Source organism: Gekko japonicus, unplaced genomic scaffold (genome assembly GCF_001447785.1).
Source record: "Gekko japonicus isolate JY-2015 unplaced genomic scaffold, Gekko_japonicus_V1.1 scaffold2372, whole genome shotgun sequence".
Classification (NCBI taxonomy): Eukaryota; Metazoa; Chordata; class Lepidosauria; order Squamata; family Gekkonidae; genus Gekko; species Gekko japonicus.
In genome coordinates this window covers 37716-50272 of record NW_015159784.1, presented here as the reverse complement: position 1 = coordinate 50272, position 12557 = coordinate 37716, and the positions used below count along the sequence as shown (strand labels likewise).

The window sequence follows — 12557 nt, the reverse complement described above, 5'->3', positions numbered from 1 at the left end:
AGCAAGAGTCCAGTACCACCTTAAAGACTAACAAAATATGTGGCAGGGTATCAGCTTTTGTGAATCACTGCTCACTTCTTCAGACTCATAAAAGCTCATACTCTGCCACATATTTCGTTAGTCTTTAAGGTGCTGGTAGCTCTTGAAAAATTGTGTATGTTCTTCATGTAGGACAAATAATGTCAACCTGTTACTTTTGTGTCATTAGAAGCATTCCCTCTAAGCTGAGTTAGTGTGAGCTAGTTCACAATTTTTTAGCCTCCGGCTCACACATTTTTGTCTTACCTCAGGAAGGATGGCTCCAGAGCAAACTAATTTATGCAGCAGCCAAATCGCTCGGTCACAACTTTAATGCCAGTAGCTCACAAAGTAGAATTTTTGCTCAGAAGACTCCACAGCTTAGAGGGAGCATCAGCAACAAATATACAGCGCCATTTGGGAATCTCTGGGAACATTATGATAGGTGAAAACTGGAAGCAAAATGGTTGAGAACTACATACTGGGCAATGAAATAGTTTCTGTAGGTCACTTTTACAATGTCTCTTTTCAAGACAGAAGACAGTCTCTAAAGAGAGAAAGCCTTTTCAATACTAATGAAACTCCCATTTTGGACCACTGTATGCCACTTTGTTCACTTACATAATTTAGACTTTTTGTTCTTCTTTGCCACTTCTTTAGTTGCAAGTGTACAAGTCAGGAGCAAGGCTAAAACAGAATGAGTTGAAAAAATATGAGGCAAACACACAGCTATCAGCATGAAGATGTATGAAAGCTGAAAATGTGGTTTTTCTTACATTCAAATTGTGTATCTACATTTACCAAAACTTCATAAATTCATTTTCTGTTAGTGTTCTACTGCAGCTTGCCACCACTATCCAAAATTTGGATAGTCACTACTTTAGATTTTGTACACAATGTATCCCTTGAACATATGAGTAAAGCACATTGGTCCATCAGGCTCTGTGTCATCTGCACTGGGTGCTGAGCAAAGACATTCCCCCCCCCAACACCTGTAATCTGAGACCCTGAAACTACAGATGTCCTGACTGAATCCAGGATTTTCTCCAGGCAAACCATGTGCCACAACACCAAGCCATGACCTTTCCCCAGAATATTACTAATTCTTCTTAAAGTAAGTCAGAAAGCTGGTCTATCTACCACAGCTCTCTGAGGTCTGAGATAGGGGTATTTCTCAGTGCTACTCCAGATATCCTTTCCGCTGCAGATTGAACATGAAATTCTGCATGCTAGGCCTGTGACTGGCTACTGAACTGTGCCTCCTTCTCATGGGATTGAAGTAGCCTGTCCTGAGTCTGCAAGGCAGATACACAAATTAAGCAGAGTAAAATACGTATTCTTTATTTACTTCACTTACACCCTGCCTTTCTCCCCAACAGTGACCCAAAGCAGCTCACATCAATTCTCCTCTCCTCCATTTTATCCTCACAACAAACCTGCAATGTGGATTAGGCTGAGAGTATCACTGGCCCAAGGTTACACAGCGAGTTTCCGAGGCACAGTAGGGATTCAAACCTGGCTCTTTCCGACCCTAGTCCGACACCCTAACCCGTACATCACACTGGTATGGAAGTAAATATTACTTGAAATACTTACCAAGGGCCGCTGCAATAACCTTCATGATGAGAGTCCAGGAGCTTTAATAAAGTTCACTGAAAGGTAAAAATCCAATATTTTCACACAATTTCAAAAATCCAATATTTAATAATATTGACATGATCTGCCTCAATTACTTTAAGGCATATACTGCTAATACAGCAGTGGCGGTGGCAGAAGTCATCCCTGTCCGTGTTGGTTCTTAGCCACATATACTTTCACCACTTGATTGACAAGCAGAGATTTGTTTGTAGGAATGAGTCAAAACAGTTCAAGTATCAGCAGTTTTCCTATGCATAACATGTGCATCCTATCCTTTTCTCCAGGAGATCATATGTATTTATTTATCTAATATGAGCAACAGCACAAGGTGTTTAGCTCCCCCAGGCAAATGGGGTCTCTGGAATTTTACCCCTCCAGACTCCCAGCTCCTCTTCCACACAGAACAGAGAGGAGGCCAAGAGTTGTAGCTCTTGTGGCACGATGGAAGATCTGTGTCCCACACCAGTCCTGTTGGTCTATACACAGGAGCAGTAGTTGGGCTGGGATTGCCCTTCTAAATAGGTCTCTTGTGCGTGATCAAAGCACTGACGATATGCCAGTGCATTAATGTGAAATTGCCCTAAAAATCTAAGCAGCAGTCATTTAGTCCCAATCAAGTCTCTCCTTGGAAGGGGATTTCATTAAAAACCCACTAAGAATAATATTAGGAAAAGTTTTAACATTTTAAAGAAAACAATCTTTTCAAACCACACCTAAGTCACAAATGCTATATTTTAGAATTGAAGTATTATTGGCAGGCTGAAGTTTATAATACTCTTTATAGAGTTGCAGGATGAAAGACGAGTTCTGCCAATGGATTGTTTAATTATACTCCTCAAAAACAGTTTGGGCATGCCTAATCTGACATTTTTTACTGGAAGTGCTGGTTTTAGGTATTTGATCCCCCCCCCCCGTTACATAGACAAACAGACGTTCTTTATGAAAATCACGTGGTTTAGCCTAAGCAATGTAAGCAGTTTATTGTTTCTGATCTTCTTTAGGAGTCAGCTTGCATATGCTTTTCCATAACAAGGATATAAGAATATTTCTTTCTCTCAGTGGTAGTTGTTGCAGCAATAATTTAATAACCAGTAAGGACCTGTGAACAATTTAAAAATAACTCAAGCAAACGGCCTAGGGGAAACATGGTTATCTTGAATTCAAGGTGTCTGAGTTAAATTTAGTTTTACAGAGGATACAATTTAGTTTTACGGAGGATACAAAGAAGAACTGGTATGGGAATAGGTGGACCACAGGTGAACTGACATATTTTATTCCCCTTTACAATTTCTGTTAGTTAATTAATTAAACATACTCCATTTACACTCTCCTTATTCCTCCTGTCATGCAAAAACAGCTACAACGTTCCCCCCTTCTCAATTTTATCTTCAACGCAACTCTGTGAGGTAGATTAGGATGAGAGTGTGTAGCTGGCCCAAGGTCAGAGAGTAAGAGCCAGTTTGGTGTAGTGGTTAAGTGCATGGACTCTAATCTGGGAGAATGGGGTTTGATTCCCCACTCCTCCACTTGCACCTGCTGGATGACCTTGGGTAAGCCACAGTTCTGGCACAGCTGTTCTTGAAAAAGAGCAGTTTCTGTCAGAGCTCTCTCAGCCCCACCTACCTCATAGGGTGTCTGTTGTGGGGAGGGGAAGGGAAAGGAGATTGTAAGTCACTCTGAGACTCCTTTGGGTAGTGAAGGGCGGGGTATAAATCCAATCTCCTCCTCTTCTTCTTCTTAAATGGCAGAGTGGGGATTTAAACCTTGGTCTTCCAGACTGTTGAGGACAACTTTAAGCAGGGTGTTGGTGGAAAGGTGGTAGGCTTTCTACCATTGGAGCAGAGGATGGACAGCCTTCTGTCAGGAATGCTCTAGCTTTGGATGCCCAATAATGAAAAGCAGGTTGGACTAGATGGTCTATAAGGTTCTGACAGACTCTCTGATACTGGGATTTGTGATACCAGAGTTACCAGCCATAGTGAGATTTTCTCCATTCAAGCTGCGTTACACTGAAAAACTGCTCTTCTTAAAATTGCAAGATTATGTAATGTTGCCACCCTTACAATGACTTAGTTTCATCACTTTCATCACTTTCACATTTCTTTATAACACTCTCATATTTATGCTATAAACACACTGTAGCTCATTTTCTTAGCTTCTACAACAAAACTGGTTTATGTGGGGATTATGGGTATGCCTTGCAGTGTGGACTGGATGGTCTTTTTGGTTACATGGAGAAGTCCATTAATGGCTACTATCCATACTGTCTAAAGTGGACCTCCATTTACAGAAGCAGCAAATGATTATAGGCCCCGTTCACACAGAGAATTTGCCCCGCGAGAGGGACGGCTTGCCTGCGGATTAAACAGGCGCGGTCATACCTCAACATCTGGGAAGTGTGGCGCTTCTGTTCCCAACCCGTAGCTTTGGCCCAAAAAAGCAGAGTTAAAAGATACTGGGAACCATGCAGTATCTTCCGGAAAACGCACGGTGCATGGGGGCGTCTGATCGGGAAGCGCTGGTAGCCCGTCACATCCAGCGCCAGTCGGCATCTCACACATGCGCACAAACACGTTACTGCCGTTTTGCCTCATTTCGTGTGATCGGCTGCCAAAGGCCTGAGCACGGAGCTTCGAGGGACGGTCTGATCGTGCTACCGCGCGTCATTTTGCTCCAGCTCTAAAAGCCTCCCTTCCCCTGCGGATTATCCCGCTCGTGTGACCGGGGCCATACTAGTGCTATGAAGCAGCATCAGGGGAAGGCCTTAGCCTCTGTCCCCTGTTCGTTTGGCCCTTCAGGGCAACTGGTTGGCTGCTGTGTGGAACAGTATGCTGGAGTAGGTGGACCACTGTTCTGATCCATCAGGTTCTGCTTATGTTCTTATGTTCCTTTCAATTGATTCCAAACAACTCAGTTACTACTCATGGCATAAATTTAGAGAGAGGCCTCTTCCTATTGAGACACAAGCTGATTTCACAAGTAATGAGTGACTTTTCTAAAGCACTAGTCTGAATTCAAAGCCCATATTGACACATTTGGTTTTAAAGTGGCTCTCATCTGTTAGCTGTCCTGACTTAACAATAGTCCACCTCAAACTAAAAAGTGCACTTTGTATGCAGAAAATTAATAGAATAAGGAATACTGGGCTCATTATTTTAAACTCATGTTTACTTCGGTTTACCCTATCTTTCCTATTAGTTATGCAAATACTTAATCCTTTAGAAGTTCTTCAGTGAAAGGGATAAAGCTCTTACACTTCAAGATATGATTTTAGACCCCTGTGGCTCATTAACAGCCTGATCTTATGAATCATCTTTGAGGTACATGCGATATGGTTCACTATGAAGGGTACATCTTACCTTTGGCAAGAAGGACAAACATCCTAACCTGCTTCATGGTCTTCAAAAGATAGTCACTACACTTACTTCACACAGATTTCAAGGCTTTCAACAGATAATAATGATTACTTTCCCTTCCTTTAAACCATTTTTTAAAAATTTTAATAGAATGAGCGCATAACCTTCGCCATCTAAATGTAACAGCTAAAATGTTAACACTTTTTGTCCTGGAAAAATTGGAAAACGTCTTAATAAAAACACAGCTAAGGAAATAGTTGCTTCTGCAGAAAAAGAGTGAAGGGTTAAATTGCTGTTCTAGACAATTTTTTTAAAAAGCTATGTGGATGGAGAGCAATTGGCCATTGCAGCTGTGGCATATGGAGTCAAGGCGCTGCCATTCTGATGTGTGCTGCTGCTGCTGAGAGCTTAGGAGAGGGTTGGGCTCATCAGGGATTAGACATCCTCTTATACTGACTGAGGATTGTGCTCATGAGCCTAGGAGCCCCCTTTTCAGTGCTGTGGCTTATATAACCAGACAACTGGATAAAATACCTTCTGGCATTTTTGAGACTAAATGGTTTATTTGGCATGCATTCGTGTAGGCTCTGAGAGCCAAGAAATGGCTTAGATTGTTGACTCAGTTATGGCTTGGCTGGAGAAGGTAGCTTAGTGTGTCAAATTTCATAGTTTATAAAAATGGAACGGCAAAAGAAAATACAACACCACTGGAGCAAGGTGTGAGAGTTTCAGCTGAACTTTACATTATGAGGATTGAAAGAGTGCAACTGGTGAAGGATTACTGGATCCATTACAAAAGGTATCATTTGGCCAGCTATATAGATCCTGTTATTTAGGACCACATGTCTATAAGCACCCTTGATCACCTTTGCTCTGATTCCAGTGCAGAGAATAGGAGCTGCCACATGAAGCTCTATCTCTGAATATAAGCAAAACTGAAGTTAGCCAGTAGCTGGATTGGAGATCACCTGTGAACTCTTTGTACCTTACTCTGTGTTCCTTGAAAGAACAGCAATGAGACAAATGGTGCGTGGTATATAAACTCGTATTCTGCGAGCAAGGATACATGTTCATGGCTTCTACTGAGTGTGTTCTCTTCTCACACATCAATGCCTGATTCAGACATATGCTGAGGCAACAAAACCCTTGCAGTGCAATATTCTGACCCATGGGTAGAATGGCTTGCTGGTATGAAGGTCTCTGTTCTGCTGGCTTCTGCCTACATGCCCCCAGGTTTGACTGTGGGCCATAAAAATGTTGCATGTACAGACTTTCCCCATAACGAGTGAGCTAAATGTGCACTATGGCTAACAGCAGCTTTGGTGTGATTTTGTTGGGGGAAACAGCACTAAGGGATTACTGTGGATGCCTTGTCCTCAGTTCCCCCCTTTCCCCACAGCTTATTTAGAACCTTAGTAAAGATAAAATGTGCAGTTTGATTTTGAGCAATACATTTGAGGTGGACAAAGTTGGGTTATTTTTAAAGCGTATTGAAGGCATTGCTTCTCACTATCATCAGTGGTCAAAAAGGTTTTATAGAGCTTCAAAGATAATAGGAGGAAAAGTGAGCAGGTCACAAGCAAAGATACCTCTGGAATACCACCTGTAATGACAGGGGTATTGGCAGAAACCACTCTTGGGCACCAGCCATTTTGAGTTCATTTGCAGTGAGCCTTGCCCATTGTGAAGTTGGATTGAAAGTGAAACAGTCTCCCAGGATATCAATTTCAAAGTCTCCAGCTGCAAATATCACAGCACCTTCAACTCTTTGGGAAAAAAATGAGTCTGACCTAAGATATCCATCTTTAACTTCATAAATCACTACAGGAGTCCTGGGGAAATGGCTCTTGCAATGTTTCCCTCCCCTCCCCAGTGTTGAGCTATTATCTGTGAATGGGCTGGTCCTGGATCAAGCAAACCATCAGAAAAAGGTGCAGAAATTAAAGGATCTTCTCCGTCCTCCAGTGGCCAATTCTGATTCCACAAGAAAATTGATTCCTGGAGTTGCAGGAGTAATAGCCATGCATTCAGTGAGTTGAAGCGAGGTTAAATTGCCGGGTTAAATTGCCATTCCTTCCCCCTTCCCACTGCAGTCCACTGACCTATTTGGCTATTACTTCACATGGATCCTGTGGCCCTGGGAATCAACTTATCCAGACTGAAAAATGGATCAGGAAGATCTGTGATCCTTGTGTGAGTGGACTGCTGGATCCAACCCCATATGCCTCACAGCACGACATTCCCACTACAGTTTTATTAAGCCTCTTCTTCCACTTTCAATATGCACAGCTTAATTAGAAAAAAAAATCCTTTGGGTGATGTTACTTGTTTGCACTGTCCAGTGGCTTTTCAACACTGTTGAAAATGCAGAACAACACTGACTGAAAATGAACCAAGGTTGCATACAAAAATATTGCAGTATTGCCATTAAAGTGCCAGAAGCATTCAGTGAGTATGTTAGCTGTTCACAAGTTCAGCAGAATATGTTCTATAAACTTTCATCTGAACATCTAACACTGAAGTTACGGCTTTGGAATGCAACACACCTTGCAAAATTTTAAATGGCAGAAGTATGCACTCTTCCTATGGTACTTAGCTCCTACTCCAGCTCCCCACCCCCAGGAATTCAGCTTCACGCTCAACTGGCCAACACCTGTGTAATGTTTGTGCTTTCATTCATTTATCACTCATATACTTCCTCTCATATACCCATCATAAGAACTTCATGTTCCAATAATCCTCACCTAAGTAGTGAAAAAAGCATTATTCTCATGGAGTCAGCATGCATTAAGAATGGGATTTTTAGTCTGATTCTTTGCATGCCTCCTTTGATACTGAAAACTTCTTTTGAGGCCTCTTTTCACTTATACAACAAAACCATCTTAAACCCACTGACTGAAGATGACGAATACATTAAAAATAAATTAATAATATCAATTATTACTATTTTAACAGTGCATTAAATAGTATGAGGCATATAAAAGAAACATGCAAAGATAAATAAATGACAGAAAATTGATGCAAACCCTAGTTCCTTTATTTCAAATAATCCAATGACCCAACAGTCTTGGGTAACGCAAATCACACTGATACAGCTCTGTAATTCTGCCCTCATGTTGAAGCCACTGCAGCCAAAATTTTTGCCATAGCCAGTGTTATAACAAAGCCAGTATCCACTAGCAAAAAAGCCAGAGAAGCATCAGTAGCAATCATTGGCTGAATCCAGAGATATCTCAAAAGGGCTGCCAGCAGGCAATCAAAGAAAATATGAGCCAACGTTTCAATTGTACCAGATCCACAAGGACACAGTCCATCTGAATGTGCTACACCTTGGAATCTACCCAGCAAAACAGAGGAGGGAAAATCATTTAACCTAGCTAAAAGAAAAGTCCTCCGATATTTAGGGACAGTCAATTGGTAAAAATAAGGTGGAAGTATAGCAGGAGTCCCAATACAAAAAAAATAACATAGAGCACATTCGGTGAGCCCTATCAAGGAGCCCTGACGATTTAAGTACTCCAATGCTCTATCTAGAGAAAGTGTTGTGGGTAAGGGCTAATAGAAAACAAAAAACTCAAAGGACAGCTGCAAAATATCTTGAATCTAGACTCTGCATTGTGAAGCACCACAATCAGAATATAAAAAAGAAAGGAAACCAGAAGCTCCCCTAGAAAACAGAACCTTCAGGTAAAGGTGGAAACCAGTGTCCAAAACAGCTGCTTAGTTTGAGGGCATCTGTAGATTTTTTGCAATTAATTACCTAACCACAGTCCATCAAGAGTCTGGGAGTGATTTTGGATTCCTCCTTGAATATGGAGGCCCAGGTCATGCACATTTTTTTTCACCTTTGCTAGGCTCAGCAATTGGCCCTCTTCCTGTTGCACCCCAATCTAGCCACGGTAATCCATTCAACAGTCAACTCCAGGCTAGACTACTCTAACTCGCTTTACATTGGTTTGCCCTCGAAACTGACCCAGAAGCTCCAACTGATCCAGAATGCAGTGGCACAAGTCCTGACAGGAATGTCACAGACGGCACATATACATCTAGTGCTGCACCAGCTACACTGGCTCCCAGTGGAATACTGAGTCAAGTTCAAGGTTTTGGTATTGACCTACAAAGCCTTGAGTGGTCAGGGACCGACATATCTATGGGACTGTCTTCTCCATTATGTCCCTTGAAGAGCATTATGCTCTTCAGATAACAACTTGCTGGTGGTCCCCAGCCCTAAAGCTATCTGCTTTCCTCAACCAGGGCCGAGGCCTTTTCGGTCCTGGCCCCAACCTGGTGGAACTATCTGCCAAATACCACCAGGGTCCCGTGGGACCTTATGCAATTCCACATGGCCTGTAAGGGCAGAGATGTTCCGCCAGGTCTTTGGTTGAGGACAGCAACAGTTTCCATCATAGTTGGCCCCCCGCCTACCCCAGCTGCTTTCCATATCTGTTTTACCCTCTTCCCCCCTGCCCGTGAAGCAGCCAGCAGTCTGTAATAGGATAAATTAATATCCACCATCTTTTGTTTGAAATATCTTATTAATCTTTTAATTGTTTTATTTTGATGTTTTTATGAATGATGTACATCGCCCAGAGCCCTGCACTGCAGGGATTGGGCAATTAACAAATTCAATATGTAAATAAATAAATAAACCCTCACCAATACAATAATTCTTTTTTTTTTTGGGCCCCCCGAAGGGGATTTTTTAAATTGCATTTTCTATAACTAAACACTACATGAAAAAATAGGGAAGGGTCTACAAACTATGGGATAAAGAAAAGAAACCTCTAAAAACCAAAGAGTGGGTGTGTCTTACAAACAGCTTTAAAAAGATTACATGTTTATATAACTAAGTTCTCATGTAAAACCATTGAACATGTTCATCATCCTTCTATTAAACTTCAAGTCTAAATAAAATCATTGTCTACTATGACTTCATAAAGAGCCTAAGAAAACATAGTTTAAACATTTTTTAGAACTTCAGAATTCTGATCTCATTCCCCCCCCTTTCTCTTGCTCAATTTATAGCCTGTTTTTGGGGCCACAGCCCCCAAATTTGAGTCTGATTCTTCACCAGAAGATTGCTCCACTCCATCTCTGCCACCCTCCTTGGGACTGTCTTTTTCTTCTTCTTCCACATCTGCTGGCCAACTATGAAGATGCAAGAATTCTCTTGCCTTTTCTATAGTGTCAATTTTCTCTTTTCCATTCACGAACTTAAAGCTGACTACTTCAGGCAAAATCCATCTGTAGGCAATTTGTTTCTTCTGTAAAAATAAGACCAAGTCTTTGTATTTACGTCTTTTCCTCCTTATTTCAAATGGAATATCTTTTAAGACCTTTATCTCTTTGCCCTTAATTTTCCTGGTAACTCCATTAACCGCTTTGGGACATTGATCTCTTCTTCTGGAGAATCTCATCATCAGTTCTCCCGGCTCATTATTCTTCCTTATAAATTCTGTATACGATCTAAGACCATATCAATATCGCTTTGCAAAGTCTCCGCTTTAATATCTGCCATTTGCCCCAAGGCTTCGCACATTATCTGTATGAGATTCTCCCCTTTTTCCTCAGGGATCCCCTGGAATCTTAGGGCATAGCTTGCCCTTTGTATTTGCAACTGTAGTAGTTGTGACTCATCTGTTTGACGCTTCTTCCCCATTGCCTGCATTTGTTTCTGTAGCTTTTTGGCATTGGTATCAACTTCTTTAAGTTCCTGTTCAGTTTGCTTTATCTTTTTGACAGTCTCGTTAATTTGGGCTTGCTGTGTATCTAGTTTTCAATTATTGCCGTCACCTGTTCCAGCAGAGGGTGTAGTGCTTCATTTAATATCCTTTGCAGGTCTGAAGTTGTGTCCTGTCTGGGCACAACACTCGCTGGGCTAGCACTTCCAGCAGACTTAGCTTTTGCTATCTTTTCTTTGTCCTCTTTCCTCGTTGGAGGCGCCATTTTTGAGGAATTGTTTACCTTTCAACAAAAGTTATCACAGTCTCTAAAGTTCTCCAATGCGCTTGGTAAGTTCTTAAAAGTCCTTTATTTCGGTCTTTTTTGCTTCCCAAGCCTGCCCCCCCGCTTAAACACCAATACAATAATTCTGAAACAATGGAGACAAATAGGATGGTTGGGAGCACTTGTTCAGGAGCCCATAGAATTGAATCCCTTTATCCAATCCACTTGAAACTCAGGCAGTCTGGACAGGCAGGACTAGGTTCTCTGCAATTTTGGTGTTATTTGCTTGAAAAACTAGCACCCCACATAGATTTTAGAAAGGGAATAATAGACCCCCCCAATTTTGGAATTCTGAAAAAAAATGCAAATAATAAAATAGTATTGTGCTATAGTACAATACTACTGAAAGAGTATTGGACTAATAACCCAGAATACCAGCATTTGTGCCCTTCTCAAAATTCAAATCTGAAAATACTGAAATTTTTCAAGTGTGCTAGCACACAGAAGCTTATACCGTGAATAAAACTTTGGTTGCGGTCACACTGGTGGCTTGGCATGGTATGGTGGTGCCTTTAATTGTACCGGTTTAAAGTGTTGCAGGGCATATCATCCAGACAGCACACCCTGCTATGGGTTACCCATGTGGCCATCATGCATTCACATTACTGCAGTGCCTCAGCCATGGAGCATGCTGCCTGGCCGATTTTTAAAAAATGCAGGTGGGTGCGTGTGTATATGCGCTCACGTGCATATAGGCAAGAATTAAAACAAAGAAAAAAACCCCAGTAGTGGATCTGCAGGTTCAGATGTCCCTTCCGGGTTCCTTTCGCTGCAGGAGAGTTCAGACGTCGGAAAACCCGGAGGGAACCTAGAACAACTCATTAATATCGGTCTTTCCCCAGTATCTGTTTATGCTACTTCCATTGTGGAACAGCACAGGTTGCTGACTACGCCACAGGGGGCAAATGTTCTTGTCTGGAGGGGCCCATTTATTCCACTCAGATAACGCTACTATAGTGCCACAAACTGTGGGTGATTTCCCACTACCGCTGCTCCGGGCTCACTCTTCACTTTTGTCTCAATGGTAGGTGTCAATTTTACACAAGCTGCTGCGCGGCCGCAATCTGCCTCGCAGCTTCATGCAATTTCCCCCGCGTCTACTCAATCCTCAAAAAACAGGATTGAGTAGATGCGAGGAAAATCACAAGAAGCTGTGAGGCAGAATGCGGCTGCGCAGCAGCTTGTGTGAAATTGACACCTACCATCGAGGCAAAAGGGAAGAGATAGCCCAGAGCAGCGCTAGTGGGAAATCACTCCGTGTGTGACCGTAGCATTTGTTGGTCTTAAAGGTGCCACTGGACTCAAACTTTGTTCTGCTACTTCAGACCAACATGGCTACCCTATACATAATTCCTTTTAAAAGCATTGTTTCTTCATATGAGAGAAAGCTTGTGATTCACCGTTCTGTATTTTGTTGGTAAATATGGCCTTTTAAAAGGTTTTATTGTACATCTTTTTCACTGATATGTCACACCTTTCTGTACTTTCATTTTGTCAGGTTACTCTGATTGCCATTTTACAAATGTTGAACAGAGACTT

At 41.9% G+C, this 12557-nt stretch overlaps 1 protein-coding gene across 1 annotated transcript in view; it reads right to left on the bottom strand.

The window, feature by feature from the left end:
* Positions 1-1671, bottom strand: part of VIT (vitrin) — a 57612-nt gene extending 55941 nt beyond the window's left edge. The window contains exons 1-2 of the mRNA XM_015407123.1: positions 1615-1671; positions 640-705 (exon numbers count right to left, since the gene is read on the bottom strand). Of these exons, the coding sequence (XP_015262609.1) occupies positions 640-705; positions 1615-1639 (91 nt within the window). The 5' untranslated portion in view covers positions 1640-1671. The remainder of the gene's footprint in view (positions 1-639; positions 706-1614) is intronic.
* Between the last annotated feature and the right edge of the window lie 10886 nt (positions 1672-12557).